The sequence below is a fragment of the Antechinus flavipes genome, chromosome 4 (assembly GCF_016432865.1).
Source record: "Antechinus flavipes isolate AdamAnt ecotype Samford, QLD, Australia chromosome 4, AdamAnt_v2, whole genome shotgun sequence".
NCBI lineage: Eukaryota > Metazoa > Chordata > Mammalia > Dasyuromorphia > Dasyuridae > Antechinus > Antechinus flavipes.
Genome location: NC_067401.1, coordinates 248,878,087 through 248,902,781, shown reverse-complemented (window position 1 = coordinate 248,902,781; position 24,695 = coordinate 248,878,087). Strand labels below are relative to the sequence as shown.

At 34.8% G+C, this 24,695-nt stretch overlaps 1 protein-coding gene across 4 annotated transcripts in view; it reads left to right on the top strand.

The window, feature by feature from the left end:
- Nucleotides 1–3,085: 3,085 nt before the first annotated feature.
- The window catches only part of HMGN3 (high mobility group nucleosomal binding domain 3), a 68,844-nt gene continuing 47,234 nt past the window's right edge, over nucleotides 3,086–24,695 (top strand). Inside the window, exon 1 of one of the 4 annotated variants that reach the window (XM_051997305.1) lies at nucleotides 3,086–3,326. Coding sequence is in view for 1 of the 4 variants with exons in the window: in XM_051997306.1 (XP_051853266.1) it covers nucleotides 3,312–3,326 (15 nt within the window). In the remaining 3 variants the exon portion in view is untranslated. Of the gene's footprint in view, nucleotides 3,327–4,040; nucleotides 4,166–24,695 lie in introns of those variants that run through there. The other 3 variants (XM_051997306.1, XM_051997307.1, XM_051997304.1) reach the window with 3 other exon arrangements.

Below are 24,695 nucleotides of genomic sequence, written 5' to 3'. Positions count from 1 at the left end.
ACTTTGGTTTTGAAATCAATTAGTCATCTAGTATTTAATAAGTCACTTACTATGTGACAGAGCAATAAGGTGGATCAACTGATAATGTTAGTCCTGAAGTCAGGAAGGCTCATCTTCCTGAATTCAAATATGGTCTCAGGCACTAGCTGTGTGATCCGGAGCTAGTCAGTTAACTGCCTCAGTTTCCTCATCTGTAAATAGGAGCATAGAGAAGGAAATGGTTTGCTATTTCTTTAGCAAGATATCTTTAAAAAGAAAATCTCAAATGCAGTCAGAAATAGTTGGACATGACTAAAAACGACTAAACAGCAAAATACGACTGGGCTAAATTTTGACAAAAGCATGATCTCCATGGAACTCACATTATAGTGGGTAAAATAACATGAAAATAATTAACATAAAATACATGTGTCATATTTTTAGGAGACCACACTGTTCTACTTTCCAAGGATTATGACATGCATGTGTAATCTTTTTCAATAAAATGCTTTAAAATTTTATTTTGTGTAGTAGCAATAAATAGCTGTCCTATAACCTTTTCCATTAAAACTTTTTATTTTCAAAACATATGCATGGATAATTTTCAACATTCACCCTTGCAAAATCTTATGTTACAAATTTTTCCCTCTTTTCCCTCCATCCCTTCCCCTAAGTAATTCATTGGCAAGCAATATATGTTAAACATGCTGAAATTTTCTACACATATTTCCACAATTATTGTGCTGCATAAGAAAAATCAGATCAAAAAGGAAAAAGAATGAGAAAGAAAACAAAATGCAAGCAAACAACAACAAAAAGTGAAAATACTATGTTGTTATCCACACTATAGAACCCACAGTGTCCTATAACTTTCTAAAAGAGATCCTGTTAAAACTTTTTGGAGAGATTGTAAACAAGGCCACACCTGAACTTCAAGGAACTTTACCTGGGGAGAAGGGGTGTGTGTGGGGGGGCTATCAACTGGCAGTGGCACAAGGGCAGGGAAGTGCTATAAAGAGCCAAGTACAAGGAACAAAAAAAAGTCAGGCTTCCTCTGGACTTAATCTACACCTTCTATCTTTTTGTGGGAGAGGGAACCCCTTATAATCTGGGTCAATGTGTCTTGTTTATATATATATATATATGACGTTAGTGTTTGTGCCTAGGTATACCCTAAACAGAACTTCATTGGATTTTTACTAAATCCTTAAATTGTAAACCCTCCATAACAAATTTAATTTGTTATAAGGAAAGAAAATTCCACTTTCTGAAAAGAAATAAATTTTCCTCAGTCCTCTTAAATCTTAGTGTTTTCCTTCTGTGGATTATCTCTAATATAACTTGGATATATCTTGTTGTTGCCTCCATTATTCTGTAAGCCCCTTAAGAGCAAGATCTTTTTTTTTTTTAATTTTCTTTGGATTTCTAGTATTTAGTTCAGGATCTAGCACAAAGTAGGTACTTAATGTTTCCCGACTTGAAATTATGAGCCTTTGTTGCCTCACTGAAAATTTTGTGTTAGCACTGACAATGTCCCTTTGACAAGACTTAAATTTGATTTAGCCTTTGCATATATTACTCTTTCTGGCTAGATGGAATGTAAAGTATTGTGTTTAATTATAGGTACCAGTAGTTAGAAATAAGTTAACAAGCATCTATATGCCAGTCATGATGTACCACATTTTAGTAGACATTGATCAGCTAGAGAATGGGGGAATGCCTAAAGAGAAACTTGGAAGGCGTCTCTGTTCAAGTATGTCTTGGATTATAAAATGTCCCTTGATGTCCTTTCCAATTCAAATTCTATAACACTACATTCATCGATTGATAATTTACTAAGAGTTCATATGTGCCTAAATTTGATCTTTAAAAGGAGGCTTCTAATTACAGAGAATGGAAAGTTGGGAACATCGAAGAATTTCCCACTTTTTCAAAAAGTTAATATTGTCAATGTCCTTAGCACTCTTCTAAGCAAGCTCCCACCCCCAACCTGTTCCTTATTCTGCTTCTAAGTATGGATCGCTTTTATTCTCACGTGGGATCTTAAAGCTGGAGAGGGCCTGAGAGATTATCTAGTCATTCCCTTCAGAAGATAGACAACAATCATGAAGATACAGCGTGGTTCTGTGGTAAAATGGAAAGAGATTTGGATTTGGAGTCAGAGGAAATGTAAATACATCTCAGTTCTTTATACTTAGTTAAGTCACTTAACGACTACAAAGTCCCATTTTAAGGCCCTGAACACTGAATAGCTGAGTTATTCACTGTCTCAGAGAAACACTGTACTACTTCTCAGCCATCTTTGGGCATTGCCGGATCACTACAATGATGTTGTGCTTATTTCTCTGCCCTCCTCCCACTCCCAGTTCCCATCTCTTCCTAACTCTGACTCTAAAAACAGTAGTCAAATTAATACCACCCAATATATACCCCTCTGGCCACCAATCCTCCTTGATGTGTAGCTTTCACCAATTAGAATGAAAAGTTTAAGAGAGCAGAGAGTTTGCTTATATTTGCATTCCCAGCGTTTAGCATAGTTTAGCTCAGCACATAATAAACTCTTAATTTTTTGTTTGTTTCGTTTATTTGCAAATTGAGGAGCTCGGTCTCTAAATTCTCTCTCAGCCCTCCTTCCAGAGGACTTTTCCAGGAGACTTCTTCAAGGTCACAGACTTTGTCAGTAGCAGAGTGAAAATTCGAACTAAGGTTTCCATCACACATCTATCAAACATCTTGCAAAGTAGCAGGATCTTAATAATTGTTGCCGAATTGCCTACAGGGGATGCGGGTTGTAAAGACTTGTTGCCTGCCCCATAGATGGTTACATTCTAAAATCTGCTCCATACTTGCTCTCTACTCCTCCCCATCATGGCCACAGTCTCTTCAGGCTGTTGAAACCCAGGGAAGCTGGCATCCGCATAGTGAAACTCCATGCTCCGTACGGGGCTACAAGTTGAACCGGGCATGCTCTGTAGCCAGGGCAGGCGTTGGGTAGCAAGTAGACCGCCCCAGCCTTAGCCTAGAGAGTACAACAGCTCGGAGCTCTCCGCGGAGGTGGGCGTTCCCCGTCCTGGAATTTAGAACGCGGCAGTAGCCAATGGGAGCGAGTGGCTGGCGGGCTTGTAGCGTTATTGGAGGTGTTGCGAGTGTGAGGGTGTGCTAGTGACTGGGTGGGAGCTGCGGTCGGTCGGTCGGTGTGGGTCACCCGAGAGTCCCCGTTGCTGGTTGCCGCCGCCTGAGTGCCCTACTCTTGTGCAGCCTACGCCGCCGCCGCAGCAGCAGCACTTCCAGCTCCATTGCTTTACTTTTTTGCAGCCCACATAGGGGACATTATGCCGAAGAGAAAGGTAAGCCTTGTAGCCCTGAGATGATTTCCAAAGGCTCTTTTTTAGAGCTTGGCAATGGGCTCCCGAATTCCGGCGCTGAGATAAATGGTTGTGTGTCTACACATTAAGCTGTCGCCAATGCGCTTGACTACAACAGCTCGGGATTGTGGGGTCCACGTTTGTGCCTCCGCCTGTTGCAGATCTCCATCCTTCTGCTCCCTCCTTCCTCTTTCTCCTCTGTCTCTTCTCCTCCCATCTTCTCGGCACTTTCTCTGCACGGTGGGGGAGGAGGTTTTTGTTTTTTTCCCCACCCAGACAACCCTAAAACCTATGGGGAGATCTCTTACCATCTTCTCCCCGCTTCCTAACTCTCCTTTGCAAACTACCAGCTTGTGGTTGATATGGATGGGGTGGGGGAAGGCGGAGAGAAGACTGAGAGAGAAACAAATGCAAACAAAAAAAAAAAAGCAAGACCCAGATGTGGGGGGCGGGAGGGAGGGGAGGATTAAGTCCCTCCAGATGTGCGGTCCTTTCCTCCCTGCGCCCCCAGCCGCCCGCTCTGCGTTCGGGGTTGGCTCCCAGGTTCGAGCAGGGGAAAAGCCATGTTTAAAAATCAGCTGCGCCCTCCTCTACCTTCTCCTCCTCCTCCTTTTTCTCCTCCTCCTCCTTCTCCTTTTTCTCCTCCTCCTCCTCCTCGTCTCTTGTGTGACAGACCCGTATGTACCCACTTTGGTGCGTGTCAGGCTGGGCCCGAGCCCTCGGGGAGACGCTTTGCCAAGGCTCGTTGCAGAAGAGGCAGAGTTAACATGGAAGGCTGGACCGTGCAACCCAGCATCTGAGGCTGGAGCCCGAGACTTAGAGTAAGGAAAGGACGGTGCCTGCAAGCTCTCTTTCCCGCCCTCAATTTCGCGCTTTCTCTCTCTGGTTGAAATTGAAGCTTTTTCTTTCCCTCCCCCCTTCCCACTTGGTTCATCAATTCTTTCTTCTCTCCCCTGCTGAGGTACTTTACTCTCTGGCTCCCTTTTCGCCCTCCCTTCCTCTCTCCCTTCCAGACACCACCATACTTTACTTTTCTCTGTTAAGCATTTCCCCCTGTGGGGCCCAGGCTGCTGCTGCAGTCCCATGTGAGGGCAGGGATGCTGCCTTGGGAAACGTGTGTGCAAGTGTGAGAGAGACAGCTGGATCAGAACAGTGCCATTGCTTGTCACACCATGGGTAAATTTGGATCTAAAACTGGAAACAAAGTTAACAATTAGAGCCTGCTTTTTTTGAATTGAATAATTTTTGTGTATCCATATATGTGTCTGTATTATATATATACATAATTATTCCTAAACTTTCTTTGTATATGCATATGTGTATGTGTGTGTGTGCACAATGAAATCCCAAGTCCATCCCTAACACATTTTTAATTGATTCTGGGTAAGTCATTTAACCTCTTCTTGTTCTAGGTAGCTCTTAAGAATATAAGTTGTAGGAAAGATGCTGATCTGAATTGATAGACAAGAGTTTCTTGATCTGGCAGTTTCCAAATAGAATTAAATCACAAATTTAGTCCATATCTATCTATCTGTTTGTCTGAGTGTCTGTCTATCTCAAATCCATTCCTGATAGATATATTTTTTTTTTTTGATTCTGAATGTCAGTTAACCTTTTCTTGTACTAAGCAACTCTTAAGAATATGAATTGTAGGGAAGGTGCTGTTCTGAACTGACAGAGAGAGTTTCTTCATCTGGCAGTTTCCAAATAGAATTAAATCACAAATTCAGTTCATATCTATATCTATCTATTTATCTATCCAAATCCATCCTGATACATTTTTTGTTAATTCTGGCTAAGTCAGTTAACCTCTTGTTCTAGGTAACTCTTAAGAACACAAGTTGTAGGGAAGGTGTTGATCTGAACTGGAAGAGGGAATTTCTTCATCTGGAAGTTTCCAAATAGAATTAAATCACAAATTCAGTATCTCTCTCTCTCTCTCTCTCTCTCTCTCTCTCTCTCTCTCTCTCTCATCCCCCCTTTTTTTCGATTCCGTCCCTCTCTCTTTCTCGTTCTCTCCCTCTCTCTTTATCTTTATCTCTCTGTCTTTTTCTCTTTCTCATCTATTTTGTTTATAAGTTTTAAATCTACGAACTGAGAGGTATTGGAATTCATTATCAAATTAGGGTCAAATTTTGATTGGAAAGGGACCTGTTGCCTTAGAAGTGTCAGACGTGTAAATCACAGTTGGGCACCCAAATGAGGCTGGTATCAGATTAAAATGCAATTGGTAAATATTTGACAAAACAAATAAAAATACAATAAAACACAGATAATGTTAATAATTGATTTTCTAACCTTGCAGGAAATATTATGTACAGTTTGGTGGATCAATTTCTTTTTGAGTTTGACAAAATGGATCTAAACCAAATCTTTAATAGATAAGAAAATTGAGGTCCAGAGAATTTGAACAACTTGTCCAAGCAGTCATAGGCAGTGAGTAGCAAAACTGAGATTTGAACCCAGGTCATCAGGTTACAAAGCCAGCATTTATTCCATTTCACCAGAACCTTCTCAAATATATATTTTTAAATAATACAAAATTTCAAAAAAAAATACAAAATTTCGCTCATCAAAAAGTTTCAGTGGGTCTCTGTTGCTTTTAATTAAAAAAACAAAACTCCTCTCTGTTTTGCATTTAGAGTTCTCCACAGTTTTTCTGCAGGCTTCTTTTCTAGACCTGTCACACAGTTAGACTCTTAGCTATTCCCTCCTCCAACCAACTGGCATTTTCCTCAACCATGACATTCTATCTCCGTAAAGCCACCTGGCCAACAAGGAATTATTGAGGCCTTCCAGACATGGGGTCAAGGAATGTACATTCTAATGTGGGAAACAACATTTTAACGGAGAAAAAAAATAGAGTAGATAACATATTGTGGTAGATTTCAGAGGGAAAAGCACAAATGATTCAGTGGAATTGGTAAAGGTCTCCTACATTAGTGATAATTGAGGTGATTCTTGAAGGAATTTATCCAGGGAACCTAAATGGTGGAGATACAGCATTCTAAGTCTGAAGGACAAAGATAGGAGGATTAGAGATAAATTTTGTTATGTGAAGAATTTTGCTGTTTATAGAATATGTACAAAGGAGTAAAGTGACTGGAAAAGTGAGAAGGAGCTTTAACTGCTAGAAAAGTGATTTTGTATTTGTTCCTGGAGTCACTGGAGTTCCTTAAACCATCTCCTTTCTATAGCTTCTCCCCTCCCTTGCCAGCATGCACTCCTTCCTCCTCTCCTCCACTACATAGAATCCCCAACTTATTTCAGAACTCAACTCAAAGCACCATTTTAATCTACACTGTTTCGTGATTATTCTGTTGGAGAAAGAACTTTCAGCCTCAAAATTCCAATCATTTCCAATACTGGTGATGGAGAAAGCCATCTGCATCCAGAAAGAGGACTGAATGTGATCACAACATGGTATTTTCACTTTTTTTGCTTTTTTGGTGATTGTTTGCTTTTTTTCCCCTTTCTCATCCCCCTCCCCCTTTTTGATCTGATCTTTTCTTGTGCAGCACGATGAATGTGGAAATACGTTTTTAGAAGAATTGTACATGTTTAACCTATGTTGGATTACTTGCTGGCTAGGGGAAGAGGGTGGGAGGAAGTGGGGGGAGAAAACTTTGAAACACAAAGTTTTACAAGAGTGAATGTTGAAAACTATGTTTGCATGTATTTTGAAAAAAATAAAAAAGTTATTAAAAATTTTAGAAAAAGAACTTTTGGCCTCACCTGCTATTGAAGTATTTCCCTTAAGACTTAAAAAATCTCCCTTACTGCTTTTCATTGGCTTAAGCTTCTTTATTTATGTGCCCACTGTATGCTGAGCAATTTGCTAAACTCTGAGGCAGAAAAGACAAAGTGAATATATAGTCCTTGCCCAGAAGGAACTTAACATTTTAATAGAGGGATGTGAATAACAAGAGAAATTGAAAAGAGCAAAATTACTGTAGCGTTTATGGGGATAGGCTGGTAGAGTCTCAGTGGAAGAAAAAAGGAATACTGAGAGGCAAAGGTAAAAAATGGTAGTGTTTTCCAAGCATGAAGAATGATTTCTTTGAATGGACAGAGGAAGGAGGTGGAACATAGGGTTAAAAGAATGGCATTAGAAAAAATTGACTGGATCACAGCATTTCTGATGAGGACATAATATGAAATAAAGTCAGAAAGGTAGGTGGGAAACAGATTGTGGAAGGTCTAAGATACCAAATTATGGAATTTGTTTTCTAGGGCATAGGTCCTAGTGAACCAACTTTTGAATGAGCTAGTTATATGCTAATTTAAGAATATTTATTTTGGCATCATTGTGGAATATGGATTAAAAAGAGACACCATGTTTAATTTGCATAGCATAAGTGAAAGAGACTTGGGTTCAGTGATATAAATACTTATTAGACATGTGATCCTGGCATATCATTTGGCTTCTCTCTCAACTGCAGAAAGGTAGGGATGGGGTTGGGGGAGTGGATTGGATGGACTCTAAAGTCCCTTTCAGTTTTAAATCTATGATCCTAAGTAATGAGGGCTTGAAATAGGGTGGTGGTGTGTGAATAAACAAAGTGGGAAAAATTTATTGTGTAGGTAGAATCAATAAAACTTGAAACTAGTTGGAAATGGAAAGGGGAGAGGGAGGGGGAGGGCGGGAAGGAGAGAAGGAGGGAGGAAAGGGGAGAGAGAGAGAGAGAGAGTGAGTGTGTGTGTGTGTGTGTGTGTGTGTGTCAAAAGATGATTCTAAGATTACTAACCTGGAAGATGAGTGATGATTCCCTCAATAGAAGAGCCCAGGTCTAAGGGATGTCAATTCCAAGTTTCATTTTGATTATGCTAAGTCTTGAATTGACTACAATATATCCAGGAAGAAATGTCCAGCAGTGATAATACATGATTAGAGTTTGAGAGTAAGGTTAGGTTTGATGACTTAGATTTGATCCCATGGAACCTAAAGATGTTCCCAGAAAAATTTGTTTAGGAATAAGAGATAAGAGAATACAGAACAGAGTTCTGGGGGAGACCTGTCCTAAGAGTCAGAACAAGAGCCATGATAATTTACAGATGTAAAGTCAGATGGGTCAAAGGAAAAGCAGAAAGGGAATGGTGTCACACAAGAAGATAGACAAAAAAGCATCCAGAAGGAGGGAGTGGTGAGGAAGATCAGGAGTTTCAAAAATTGCCAAAAGAGAGTAAAGACTAAGAAAAAGATGTCTGACTTAGCAGCTAAGCTATTGTTGTTAGCTTCAGCTTGAACATTTTCAGTTGATTTGGGGAACTGTTAAGAGAGATTGCAAAGGAGTGAGGAAGATGGGTGATAGAGAAGAGACAACAAATAGCAAGTATTGCTTTCTAAGAGAAGAGGGATATAGCATGATAGTTTGAGGGGATGGTGGAATCAAATAAAGAGTTTTTCTGTGTTTTTTTTTTTAAACAGATGGAATAGACCTGAGCATGTTTGTATTGTAGACAAGAGCTATTTATTTGACTAGAAGAATTCAAAGATTAGAAAGCAAGCTCCCAGAGATGAGCTCAAGATAGTAAGGCTGGCAATAATAGAATCCTTTTCCTTCCAGACAGTAAAGTAGCAATGGATGGGTGGTGCTAAGTAGAGGAATTGTGACATATGGAATGGGGAAAAGCTCATGGACAGTGACTTCCATTTTCTCAGTAAAATAGAAGCTAATAATAGCTACTCGGAGGAGGGAGTAAAAGAAGCAATAAGGGAAAGTTTGACCAGGAGGAATTGAATGGTAAGTTTTGCCACAAATCATTTAGTGACCATTTGCAATTAGATCATAGGATCATAAAGAGCTAAAGTCAAACATATAGTCCAACTTTAATTTTTTTCCAGATGATGAACTTGAGAATCAGGGAGATAAGAGTCAAAGGTAGGAATTGAACCCAGGTTCTTAGATTTGGTTTTTGTGGTGGACCCAATTAACATGATGGTACACATCTAGAGCAATTTTTTGATGGTGTGTTGAGTAAGGAGAGGTTGTGGATTTTTAAGATTTAGGGCTACAAAATAACATAGAAATTATTTTGCTATAGGATCAGAGAGTAGTTATCTGAATCAAGTTCCTGCTGCCCTTCTTTTAATTTTAAATCAACAAAATTTTATGAAATACCAGAAACTTACTTTAGGTATTTGGGGGAAGTATGATGCCTACTTTGCCTCTCCCCCCCCCTTTTAATTTTAAATCAACATAATTTCATGAAATACTAGAGGATTGTGTTAGGTATTTGGAGGAGATGTGAAGTTTACTTAAGATGCATTAAACATTCAATCTTCCACTTCTCTCATTTTACAAATAAACAGGGCCCTAGATTAAGTGGCTTGCCCAAAGTAATATATGACAAAACATAGATTTGATTCCACATTCAGATTTATTTTGTAGCTAATGAAACTAGGGCCCATAGTAATCAAGTAACTTACTCAAATTCAAACAGATAGTAAATAAGTAGCTAAACCAAGATTTTCTGACTGACTGTAGGACTGTTGGCTCTACAATTTAATCTTTCAGAAAAACAAGAAGTGGCACTAGGATACTAAATTCTACAAGCAACTTATCAAATGTGATTCATGTGTCCATCCCGCAGGGCATCATGGAGAGAAAAGAAATAGAGAAGTCCCTAGTTTCAATCATTCAGGATTTAAGGCTAATAATTAGCAGTATAGGAGTGTGTTTGGTTGAATTCAAATGGGTGTCATATTTTAAATATTTATGATAGAATAGGAAAAGGAGATAAGACTTAAGCCAGGAGATGGAGGTTGGGTAGGATATGGGTAAATCAAGAGAAACAAGAGCATTTTTCTTTCGTATGGCACTCAAAAATATCTCTTCTTGAAAAAGGTGGATGGATCAAAGTATATGTGGTTTTAAATCTTGGCTCTGTTTTCTACTATCTATGTTTTTTTTTTTAATAGAAATAAATCAGGAAACCTTCCTATGCCTCAGTTGCTTCAGAAAATGAAAAGATTTATTCTTGATAGATTTTTATTGATATCTTTTGTTTTTATATTGCCTAATTTTCCCCTGTATCCTTTCTTTTCTGCTTTCCTAGAAAACCATTCTTGATAATAAAGAATACCATTTTTATTTTGTTAATATTTCAAATTTGATAAATAACCCACAGATTTCCCATATATAAAGAATAGAGAGAATTGCTTGTGAAACTATGGATATCTATTATATATAACATTTTAAAAAAGAGTATTAATTCAGTTTGTTAGTTTAAAATTTGCCCGGCTTACATATGACTCCCTTTAAAATTCTTTTATTTCATGTGCATTTTAAAAATACTTCAATGACTCTTTTTCTTTTGTCATCACTGCCCCTTGTCCCCAAAATGTCTCAAATTCCTGTCTCTCAATCTGAAAAAAAAAAAACTTCCCTTATAATAATGAGTATAGTCAAGTAAAAGAATAAAATAATATCCACACATAGATATGTCTTTTAGTATGTTTCCAGTTTATCTCCTTGAAGAAAAAGGTTGTCTGATCATTAGTCTTCTCTAATGATAGTCATTTCATTTATCATAGTTCCTTTCTTTCAAAGTTCCTTGTCTTTAAAATTTTTATGATCATTGAATAAATTGTCCTCACGCTTCACCAATTCATATAAGTCCTCAGCTTTCTCTGAATTTGTTCCTTTCATCATTTCTTAAAACAAAATAATGCATTATATTCATATGCCATAATTTGTTCAGCTGTTTCCCCAGTTGATGGGCATTTCCTTAATTTCTAGTGGTTTGTTACAAGTACTGCTATAAATCATAGATCTTGCTTGATCTCTTTGGGATGTGTGTCTAGTGTTGGTATTGATAGTGAGATTAGTGATTTTGCAGAATATAATTATAAATTACTTTTGGAATACTTGTACCATTTCACAGTTAAAAATAGTTCATTAGTATACTTGTACTGATGACATATTCCCCTCTTCAACAAATGTCATTTCCTTTTTATATCATCTTTGCCAATCTGATGGATATAAGATAGAACAAGTTTTTCTTAATTTGCATTTCTCTAATTATTTGTGATTTGGTGCATTTGCTCCTATAGCTATTGGAAACTTGCATTTCTTCCCTTAAGAACTGCTTGTTCATATTTTTGTCATTTATCTATTGGGGAATAGCCTTATTCTTATATATTTGAATTAATCCCCTATACATCTTAAATATCAGACCTTTATAAAAGAAACTTGTTGCAAAGATTTTTTCCATTCAACTTCCAATTTTAACTTCATTGATTTTGTTTGTGCAGAAACTTTTCAATTTTATGTAATCAAAATTGTCCATTTTATTTCCTAGGATCTTCTCTTTGTCTTATTTGCTCAAAAACTCTTGGCCAAATCATAGTTATAAAAGAGATCTCCTTCTCTGTTCCCTTTTTATGATATAACTTTATAATCTAGGTCCTGTCATTTTGGAACATGTAGTATTTGGTATGAAATTTTAGCCTAATCCTAATTTGCCATTCTGCTTTTCTGTTTTCCTAATTGTTGCTGTTGAGTTATGACCCCATTTAGGGCAAAAATGCTAGAGTGATTTGCCATTTTCTTCTCTAGCTCATTTTACAGATGAGAAAGCTGAGGCAAATGAGTTAAATGGCATGTCCAGTATCATACAACTGGTGTCTGCAACACTTAAACTCAGGAAGATAAATCTTCCTTCCTCTAGGTATGGCAATATCCACTGGGCCACCTTGCTGCCCCATTTTTTGTCAGATAGTGAGTCCTTATCCCAAGATCTCTGATCTTTGGGTTTGTTGAACATTATGTTATTACATTTGTTAATTTCTGCAATTCCCTTTTTTTTTTTTTTTGGATGATTTCTGCTTTACAGTGTAGTTTGATTTCTGGTGCTATTAAGCCCTCTTCCTTCCATATTTTTCCATTAATTCTCAATATTTTTGACCTGTGCCTTGATATTGATTATGTTGGGTTTTTTTTTAGCTTTCTAAAATAATCGTTTGGCAGCTTGATTGTCACAGCACTGAATAAATGAATTAACTTAGGTAGTTTTATCATGTTTATTATATTATCATGGCTCAATCATGAGTGATGAATATTTCTATGATTATTCATGTCTGCATTTGTTTCTATAAAGAGTGTTATATATTCGTAGTTTTTGTTTGTTTCTTGTTAAATGAACTAAATGTTTGATACATTCTCTGTTTATTTTGAATAGCTTTCTGTTGGGTTTTGTTGGCAATATATAAAAGTTAGTGATTTACTATATAGAAGAGTCAATGACTTTTGTAAGTTTATTTTCTATTCTGCTACTTTACTGAAATTATTTATTTCAATTAAGTTTTAGCTCAGCTTCCAGTAGTCTAGTATGTCTTCTAGAAAAAACAATCATTTTATTTCTGTTTTGCCTATGCTTATTCTTTTGATTTCTTTATCATTGTCATACTACTGTAGTTGGTATTTCTGGCACAACATCAAATGAAAATGTTGATAACAGACATTATCGTTTTACCTCTCATCTTACTGGAAAATCCTGTCATGTTTCTTCATAGAATAGAATGATGACTCAGTTACAAATACAATTTACTGTATTAAAGGAAAATTTGTTACTTAAAATTTTGTTTATTTCTTTGCTTTCTATTTTTAATAGAAATGGGAGTTGTATTTTTAAAAGTTTGTTCAGCATCTATTGATATGGTAATGTAATTTTTAGATTTGGTTATTAATATTATATGTAGAGTTGTCTTAACAGTTAGCCAACCCTATCTTCCAGGCATAGGTTAATTATAATAATTATAATTTATAAAAGAGTATAATAAACAATCTTTTAAATATGTTACTGTGGGCTTTTGCTAATATTTTGATTTTTGTAACAATATCCATCAGAAACATTGGTTTTAATTTTCTTCCTCTGCTTTGTCTCCCCCTTATTTAGTTATTAAAATCATTTTTATCATTGTAATTTGGTGCATTTGTTTCTATTGTTATTGAAAACTTGCATTTTTTCCCTTAAGAACTGCTTATTCATATCCTTATCATTTATCTACAGGGAATAATCTTATTCTTATATATTTGAATTGACCCCTTATACATCTTAGATATCAGACCTTTAAAAAAGAAACTTGGATTTTGGTAGGATCATTCTCTAATTTTCCAGTTTTTGCAAACAATTTAAATAATGTTAAATTGTTTCTTTAATGTATGATAGAATTCATTTGTCAGCCCATCTTGTACTCCTACCCACCCACCCTCACCTCCCACTTTGGGAATTTATTTATTGTTTAGTCATTTTCTTTTTCTGAGAATGAGCTACTTAATTTCTCTATTTCTTCTGTTAATTTGAGTATTTTATATTTTATAAATATGCATTCATTTTAGATTATGAATTATGTTTGTATATAATTGGACAAAATATTTTCCAATTATTTCCTCTATTGTCATTGTATTTATTAATTCTTTCTAATTTTTTTTAACCTAGCAGTTCGATTTTGCATTTCTTTTTTTAACCAGGCTAGCTCATAGATTTTCTGTTTAAAAAACAGAGCTACTAGCTCCTAGTTTTTATTTACCTTTTTTTGTTCTTTTGCTTTTGCTTTCAATTTTGTTTATCTTTATTTTCAGAATTTCAGTTTTGGTGTGCAATAGAAATTTCTTAATTTATTTCTTTTCTAACAAGTTGCATGCCAAATTCATTCTTTTTTGTTGATGAAAGTTTTTAGTGATACAGATTTTGTCCTTGGAATTGCTTTGGCTACATCCCAAAAGTTTTAATATGTTGACTTTGTCATTTTTGTTGATGAAATTATCTATTTTTTATGATTTTTTCTTTGACTAATTCTTTTGGATCAAATAATTTAGTTTACATTTAAGGTTAAATTCTTTCTTCCAAAGATCTTCTATTAATGATCATTTTTATAGCATTTTAGCCAGCACAGGATATATTTAATAGTTCTTTTTTTCTGTATTTATTTGTGAGGTTTTTATTTCCAAAATACTTGTCAGTTGTTATAAAAGTGTCATCTACTGTATACATATACACAGGCACTCATAAATAGATATAGGTAAATAAACATATATATTTATATACAAAAACATACATATAGGTGCATATATATATATATGCCTTTTTATTTCCATTCAGTAACTGCCAGAAATATATCATATCTACTTTTTCTAAAAATTTACTTAAGTCCTGAACTTCTTTATTTATTTTAATTAGATTTAGATAAACTGAAAAGAGGTATATTGAAGTCCTCAATTACTATTGCAGTCCTCACTTACTATAGTTTTGATGTAATAAAATTAAATAATTAAATCAATGACTTTAAAATTGATTCATTAAATTACTTAAATTGTTAAATTAATGATTAAATTTATTTCCTTTACATAAATATATGTATTGTAATTATATTAAAGTATATTAGTTCATTGTCCATATTACCTTTAAAATGATATAATTTCTGTGTTTATCTCTTTTAACCTGACTTTTTTATTTTTATTTTTTGTCTGAAATTATGATTGCAACGTCTTGAATTTTTCAGTTCATTTGAAGCACCATAAATTCTATTTTAATTATGTATAAATCTCTTTTCAAGTGGGTTTTTTGCAATAGTATATTACATTCTATTTTCTAACTCATTCTGCTATCCTTTTCCATTGTATAAGTGAGTTCATTCCATTCATGTTCTTGGTTATAGTCAGCAATCCATTATATCATTTTAAAATTGTTCCTTCTTTGTTCTCTTCTTCTACTTTACAAAGAGGTTGTCACAGAAGAGTTTGCTAAGAACTAGTGATCTGTAATTACCTGTAATGAGTAATCTGCTTTCACTCCACAGTTCCTCTTTTTCCTTTTCTCATATAATTTACTTGTACCTGTTTCTTCTCTGATACTATTTTTCCTCTTAAAATCTCTCCTTCAGCATTCTTGTCTGTATCTGTTTTCCTGTTGAATTCAGTACATTTCTACATAAAACTGTGTGTGTGTGTGTGTGTGTGTGTGTGTGTGTGTGTGTGTGTGTGTGTGTATTCAACCCTCCTTTGTCTGGTTGAGATAAGAGTTAAATCAGAAAAGAATGAGATTCATGTAATATCCTTTTATTCCTCCTTTCTTCCTTAATCTATTTCTTGCCGCTTCTTTTTTCCCCTTTTTAAAAAACAGAATAGCCTTCCTATACTATCTCCTGGCCCTCTGTGATCCTTGAAGGGACATTGATTTCTTTCTTCTTTTAGAATAGAAGCATTTAATCACCTAATTACTAATTTTTATTTACCTTTCTAGCTTTCTTGATTCTGGTGTTCTTATTTCAGAATTTTTAGGTCAGAACATCAGGAATTCTTAAAAGATGTCTATTCCATTAAAATTAAATTCCCCCATGTTAGATTATACTTAGTCATGCAAGTTGACTTATTCTTTATTGTAAAGCTAGCTTTGTCTTTTAGAATGTATTCCGAGATTTTCTCTCCTTTATAGCATCCGCCAAGTCTTGTGTAACCCTGAATATGATTCCTTGTTTGTGTTATTTTTTCTAGGACCTGGGAAGTTTTAGATTTTGGTTTATGTTTCTGGAAATTTTCATTTTAAGGTTTTCAGGAAGTAATCAGGGAACTCTTTGAATTTTCACTTTTCCTTCTAGTTTAAAAATAGTAGTGTGCAATTTTCATTTGTAATTTCTACAAAAATGGTTTCCAATGATTCAGGCCAATTCCAATGATCTTGAATGAAGAGAGCCATCTACACCCAGAAAGAGAACTGTGGGAACTAAATGTGGATCACAACATAGCTTTTTCACTCTTTTGGTTGTTGTTTATTTACATTTTACTTTATTTCTCATTTTTTCCCTTTTTGATCTGATTTTTCTTGTGCAGCAAGATAATTGTATAAATATGTTTGCATATATTTGATTTAATATATATTTTTACCATGTTTAACATATACTGCATTACTTGCCATCTAGGGGAGGAGGTATGGGGAAAGGGGAAAAAATTGGAACACAAGGTTTTACAAGGGTCAGTGTTGAAAAATTATCCATGCATATGTTTTCAAAATAAAAAACATTAAAAAAAAGAAAAAAAGAAAATTAAATATATTAAATGTTAACTTATTTTTTAGTGACTTAATTACATTTCCTGATTAGACATGACTGATCAGTAAACTCCCCACATTACCTTACACATAGAAGTTCAATAAATAATTGTTTAATTAATTTTTATGCATATAAATGGTATCCAAATTTAGTAAGGGTTTTGGTCATAGTTTTCAGGAATTTTTTCAGGCTTTTGATTTTATTAATTATTATTTATTAATATTGTTTGCATTATACAGTCACTGATTCCTTTTTTTTATTCACTAAAATTTTCAGGGGGTCTAAACTTAAGATTTTCCACTTTCGGTTTTATTTTTCTTCTAATTCTTTCCCCTAGAGCTTTTATTTCACTTACATTTTTATGATTTATCTCATGTTTCACATCTTTCATAAATATCTGTGGAGAAGCTTTTTTTTTTCCTCTGAGGCTCTACTTGTATTTTTTAACTGACCCGCTTCTGTTCTGGGGTTTTCTCTTGATTGTTTCTAAGTCCATACTACTTTTTTAGTAGCTTTCGTATCTTCTATTTACTTACATCTCCAGACTCAATTACTGCTTTAGGACTTTGTGGAAAGGATCAGGCCCCATCCTGGATTTTTGGATGGAGTAGTAAGGTTCATAGGTCCTAACCTTGATTATCTTGATTTCTACTTCCCCAGGTGCACCTTCCCTCCTCACTCACATTCTCCCAGAAAGTCCCATGTGGTTCAGAACTGTGCAGTATGTAAGGTACTTTGGGGTCTTTGAGGCCAAATTCTTGTAAACTTTAATCACCTCTGATAGTCTGGTCTCCTAGCGCAAGGCTTACTCAGAATATTGAGGGTCTTCATCTTACTGGAGTTTTTTAATTGGAGCACTTTGGTCTTCCTACCCACCTACCTCTTCTCTTTTACCGAAGTACTTTTGGTCCTTCCTTCTCTCTGAAAGAGGTATTTCTGGTCCTTTCTGGTAGGCTTCAGGCAGGATTATTCCATTTGTCCGTAGACTTTCCCCTAATTTTTGTTTGTTTTGTGAAGATTTGGACTATACAAAAGCACTTACTGTAGTTTCTTTTATAGTTATTTCTTTTTATTCTGTCTGATGTTCCTTTTAAATATTTTATTAGGTAGTCTTTAGCCTGACCCTCCATTATTCAAGCTGTTATTGCTGTTTTCCATTGTGTCTGATTCTTCAGGACCTCATTTGGGGTTTTCTTGTCAAAGATATTGAAGTGATTTGCCACTTCCTTTTCCAGATCTTGTCAGAGATATTGGAATGATTTGCTACTTCCTTTTCCAGATCATTTTACAGATGAGAAACTGAGGCAAAAGTGTCTGGGGTTGCATAGCTAGTAAGTGTCTGAAGTCACATTTGAACTTGGGAAGAAGAATCTTTTTGACTCCGGACCAGATTCCATTATCTAAGCTAAAAGTCCTCATTCCATCCACATTAGCTCAGAATAACCTCACCTTGTTTTGTTTTGTTTTTTCTTTAATATGCTCTTTGAAGATTTTTTTTCCCCTTTTATACTGACACAGAGAGGTTCTATGATTCTGGCAAAGTCTCAGTACTCCAGGCAATTCCAGAACTGTAACATCATAGATAAAGATCTGGAAGGGTATTTGGAGGCTATTCAAGTGAACCCTCTCCAATTTAATTCCAATCAAGGCTACTACATAGGTAGTATCCAAGACAGTATTTGACTCCTGACTGCAGGAGAGATGTGTGTTTAGTCTGGTGTCCTGGGTGCTGTAGAAAACATTGCAACTAAGTTGCAGAAAAGGTGCTAGCTTTCCTAAACAGATGAAATTTACAGGTCCCACTTCTGTTCTGTGCTGCCTTAATCTCCAGTTTTATAAACCCATCAGGATTTTGCTGAGACCACAGGAATTGCTACAATCCTTTTATAAATGACAGGAAATTTCCCATGTGATGACACAGCAATTATCGGATATACAGAATTCTGGGAAATGCTTCAGTTTATTACTTTTTCATTTACCAAAAGTCATCAAAGGTGATGCTGCCCCATTGTCTGTCACCTTGTACTTATTGACAATCTAATGTTTTGTGGTTTCAACTCTCATGTGAATCTCTCCCCATGCATATGCTATTATTAGTCATATTAATCGAAAGGATTATTGTTCTTGTTGGAACATTTATGAAATCTTTATTTCAACAGACAATGAGTAGTGACTAGCTTTTTATTCCTTCTGAATATCTTTTATTCTGGATGTGTGAGGTTTAAGTGTAGATCAGCTTCAGCATTTATTTCCTAATACAGATAGGGGTGTTAGGAAATGTGCATGTAGTCCTATGCTTTGATGGTGACTGAATTAGAAAGAGTCTGGGGAAACGTGTGTGTTCAGATGGCAGCAGTTGAACAATGAAGAGTTGAGTTCTAGACTCTTCTAGGCAGATGTTTGTGAATGCCTGTTGTATTTTCTTCATTGTGTAGTCATGAGAGCACGCACAAAAATATAATTGCTAGCATGGTCTAGGGACTACAGAGCTGATGGGATGAGCAACAGAAAGCTCACTTGTATTTCTTGCTCCCGAGTCCAGCCCCACCCCACTTCATTTATAGAACAATCAGACTTTTCTAATGTAGCAGATCAGCAATGTTTGGATGAAGGCCATATTCCTTTTACTATTTAATCAAAAATACTAGTAATGAAGCTTTCATGTTTGTTGTTAAATAATTCACAATCATAAAGAAAATTTTAAATTTTAATAAATGAGACAACACCGATAACTTTAAACCTAAAACCACAAATTGTTTTAAATCAATTCAACATCTATTAAGCATCCACTGAATACAAGATCTTGTGCTAAGTGCTGAAAATACAAAGATACAGTCCCTGACTGCAAGGAGACGCAAAAAGCTATGATGCTTAATTTTTGAAATTAGAATTTGACCTACGTAGTTGAACTGAAATAATATGGACCCTTGAAGTTTTTGTAATAAATATTTCCCAGATTTAGTAATTAAACAGTCATTATCTATAAGGTCCCCTGCCCTATTTAACTCTCTGTGTATATGTGTATAGTTGATGACACTTTTACAACAATTGAGTGGTTTTGGACATAAAAACCTCACAAATAAATACAGAAAAAAGGAACTATTAAACATGTCCTGTGCTGGCTACAATGCTATAAAAATGATCATTAATAAAAGATCTTTGGAAGAAAGAATTTAAACTTAAATGAAAACTAAATTATTTGATCCAAAAGAATTAGTCAAAGAACCATATCATAAGAAAATCAACAAAATAACAAAATAACTAGACAACATATTAAAACTTTTGTGATGCAGCCAAAGCAGTTCCTGTCTTCCTGCCAGGAGCTTACAGTCTAACAGAAGGGCTCAGACATGTCCAGTGTCATGTATTTATACGTGTGTGTGTGTGTGTGTGTGTGTGTGTGTAAGGCAGATTAAGGTACATTACCTGTCCGTTACTTGCTGGATAATATCTTGTACTCTTGACTGTATTTTCAAAACTCTACCATCTAGTCTTATTCTATTTGTCCACCTTTGTCATTCTTTGCAAACTTATCTGCTTCAGTCAGACTATTTCATTATTCTGAAAGATATGCCTTTATGTTCACAAGATTGTTGATAGAGGGGGAAAGGACCTCAGAATCCATTGGGTCCTACCTTATTGTTTAAAACAGTGCTTCTTGAACTTTTTCCATTCACAACCCTTTTTGCCCAATAAATTTTTACGTGACTGGATATGTAAGTATGTAAAATAGGTATGCAAAACAAACTTTTACTGATAATAAAAATAATTTTGTGACTCCCACATTTAGTTATAAGATCCCCTATGGAGTTGGTCACTGATCTATTAAGTGACTGAGGTTAAATTTGAATTCAGGTATTAGAGATTCCCTTGCCCTGCATTTTCTTCACTATGAAGTATAGTAAATTTATGACTTGCCCAAAATCACCGTGTCTTCCAGTGCCTTTCCATTACACCTTATTATTTCTCATCAACGCCTCTTTTCTTATAAAATTCCCCATTTCATTGATGGACTTTCCTTCTCTGCCATTTCTGAATCCTACCAATGCATATGTCAAGGCCCAGTCCAAGTTTTACTATTTCCACAAAGCTTTCCTTGAGAAACGCAGCTTTTCTCTCCTGTGGAAGAGAGACCATCTATCTGGCTTTGAAGTGCCGATTGTTTGTGTGTGCTTATATATTTTCTTTCCCCAAGAAGGGAGGAATTACAATTTTGTGTCTAATACAGCACCTAACACAGTACAAAGTTGAACTTTCTAATACATTATTTTTATGTAGAGAAGAGAAAACCAGAGAAATCCAATAATAATTTCATCATCACATACTAGATGACCCAAGAATCTTAGTACAGTATTGAACTATTAAAACTGTGCTATGATTTTTGGGAAACCTTGTATTAGTGATTGTTGATGACTTCTCACTTATTGTATCTCTCTGCTATTAACATAAAATATGTATATACTTTTGTCTTGCCTATGGTTTTAGCAGTATAGGGAATTCTAGGAAATTCTCCCCCTGATGCAGATCACCATTCATTAGTAAATTATAGTCTTGTAGTATTACTTAGGGCACTAATTAATTTGCTCATATTCTGACAGATGGTATGTGTCTTATTAGAGTCAGTGATTCCCTTCTCATCCAAGTGGTGAGAATATTTGTGTTGGCCTTTCTGACAGGCAGTCCTGATAGCTATAGGTAGTCTTGGGGTTAGAAAGGTGCAAAATGAAGGCAGGGAGGTGGTGGGTAGTAACTTTTTCCCTCCCCTTGGAGTAGGGGGACGGGCCTGGAAGGGAAATATAAGAAGCAAAGAAGAGACAAGGGTTTTGAAGGTGTTAGAATAAACCTTCCACTGCTGTTGGAATTGAGGGATCAGGGCAGGGAATAAGGAAGGCAAAGAGAATTCCCTAATTACAAAGTGATATACTCTTATCTCTTTCCTAAGGGTATTTATACCACTTTGTAATTAGGAAATGAAAATAATAATATTTTAAATACTTCAAAATATATTTTATTTTTATTTATTTTTTTAAGGCAAAAAAAATCCCTTTGGTGATAAGATAACACAAATAAAAGCAAATTTTCATCTTCTGTGATAAAATGAATAGGAGTTAGGCTAGTCAAATATTAGCTGATTGGCAACCTTAATAAAAATTAACAGTGCAAATAAATTTAGTTCGTTTGTCTAAAATTTTGCCTTTACAAAAATAGTTATTTGCTACTGGCTATAATTATTTAAAATAACAAGATATTTAAGCGCACATCTATTCACTGAAGTCATGCTTTAATTCTAATTTTAGGTCCAAGATGAACTTTATAGGTGAGGCTATCTCATGGTCAAGTCTTTTAGGTGCCTTAATAACTACAGAGACTTAGATAAGAGCTAAAACAAACATTTTTTAATATTGATTTTGTTGTATAGTGATATTATAATTCATTTAAATTAAAGGTTTTTTTTTTAAAATAAGACTATTCAGATTAGGAGCAACTTCCGAATTTATAGAGCCAAATTGTATAATCAATCAATTTTCATTTGATTTGTTGATGATAATATTTGTATCTGTGCTCAATTCAGGCTGTATATCTAGACATGTCCTAATTTCTACAAATATATAATTTTCACCTTAAAGAGTGAGCATAATATCTAAGAAACATGTTTATAAGAGATCAAAAGCAGACATAAAAAGCTTTCACAAATGATCAGATTGATAGGAGAGTAGATGATGGGGTGGTGGAATTGGGAATAGTATTTATTGCTCTTGGATATCATGGTTTAGATAGATGTCAGAGTAGATAGAATGCTGGCCCTAGTCAGGGAGACTTGAATTCAAATCCAGTCTCAGACACTTAACTAGCTTTGTGATTCTGGGAAGGTCATTTAACTTTTATCTCAGTTTCTTCATCTGTAAAAAGAGGGATATTAGAACCAATCTCCTAGGTTTATTTTGACAATTAAGAGATATAATACTTATAAAGGACTTTGCAAAGCTTGAAATGCTTTCTAAAATATTTTTAGCAACCTATATTGCAAAGAAAAATTTTAAATTGTCCTCTGCCTTTGTTGATCGCTATAGCTTCTATGAAGAGAAAAGGAGAAGTTTCATAAGAATCTCTTTAATTTAATTGTAGATACTTAATGTGAGATCTTTTGTCTTGTGATCTAGTGGATGTACTTCTGGAGGAGTTAAATCATACTAATTAATACATTTTTGCTCTATAAAAAATTCAGAAGAAAAAAACAGAAGGAAAAAAAAAACTCAATAGGATGGGTCATGGTTACCCATTGGAGTAGAAAAGAATGGAATTGGCTTTAAATATATATATATATATATACACACACACACACACATACATACATACATACATACATATACATATCTATATCTATATTTCTCTATCTATATATGTATATATGGAGATATATATATATATCTCCAAAGCCAACAAGGAACATCGTCTTAAAGAAAACAATTATCTCATTATAGAACTGATCATGAATATTTGTAAAATATTTTACACCAGGAAAATAATTGCAACTTATATACCAACATCAGTTGCTGAGGATGAAGAATTAGTTAAGACTCTCCAATAGAAACCAACATATTGTACAACTCAATGGTAGCAATGCAAAGTTGGTAAAAGATGAAGATGGTAGGAAAGGAAAAAGAAATTAAAGGCTAAAGATGTAAAAACTGCAAAGAAGCCTCATGCCTTCATATCATGAATCATCTTTTGTAGAGAAAAAAAATTGGGTGTGGTGAACACCAAATAATATTACAAAAAAAAAAAGAAGAAGAAGAAAATGGCTTATATTTTGATGGGAAAAGATTGTTACTAATAATGGAGTTGTATCTGAATCAATTGCAAAATGAGACCTCTGATATATAGCAATATAGCAAAGATCAGAATTAGTAAATGGCAAAAAAGGAAGAATAATGAGAAAAAAGATATGTATAGTTGAAACAGCTTAGTCCTAAAAAAGATGTGTATAGTTGAAACAGCTTAGTCTTAAACTACTTAAACAAAGAATCAACTCCGGGTATATCAGAATTAATATTGACATGATCATGATAATTTTATATAGAAGTTTAACTGTGCTAAGTAATATATTGCTATAATAAAGAGACCAAAATAATCCCAAAAGGACCTTCAGTCAACAAATATTTGATTTATTTGCCAAATAAATATACTTGCCAAAGAGAATACTAGGTTAGAATATAGATATCAGTAAAATCTTAGGAACAGTGATCAACAATTATGAGCTATATTTCTCACAAAATAGGGAAACTGTGGAGGATAAGCTTGTCAAGTCATCCAACTAAGCAGTCGCCTCAAGGACACTGAAAGATAAAAATGGAAGTACTACAAAAAGAATAAAAATAGAAAAGTTGGGGAGGTTGTTTGTTTTGTTTTTATCATCAAAGGCAGTGGGACTGCCACACTTAGACTCAATGTAACAGTCAAAGATGTGTTTATAAGGGAAATTTTAAGAATGGGACAGAAAAGAAGCCAAGAATTATAGACATGTTGGGATGTGTGTTTACATAGAGAAGATTTGTACAGGAGGAGATTGCCTTCAGGATACCTGAAGGAAGTTAAGACACAAAGCTTGGAAAAAATTTGACTCCTTGTTAATACTCCCCCCAAAAAGGAAGCTTAGAAAACAACAAAAACTATTATTTATTCTCTCACCTATATAAAATGTTTTTGAGTTTTCTGTATGAATCAAGAACATATTTGATGAGACTATCAGTAAGAAACAAGGAAGTTTGTCAGATTGCTTGCTATCTTGGGGAGAAGGGAGATGGAACACGAAGTCTTATAAAAATGAATGTTGAAAACTGTCTTTACGTGTATTTGGAAAAATTAAGTACTTTTGAAAATTAAAAAAAAGAAACAAGGAAATTTTCTCTGGAAAAAAGGAGATGTTTATAAAATGCTTTGTAAATCTTATAGCACTATTTAAATACTGGCTGTCATCAAGCAATTAATTATTAATTTTTTATTATAATTTATTATAATTATTAATAGTTTTATTTCATTACATGTAGCTGATATTTATTTTTTAATGACTCTTAAGTAGCTCCTCCTTATAGAAGTACTAAGGCTGTCTTGGTGCTGGAGGGGATCTGCTCATTTCACTTTCTTGGCATTTATACTTCAGATACTTTGATATCAAGGGCACCAAGGTGCCAGGAGGCTCAAAACTCAAACGAATCTGTGCTCTCACAGATTATAGATGTCTCCTCAAAGTCCCCAGTTTTAATAGCATCCATGCTTGCCATTCTGGGTAATATTTGTCC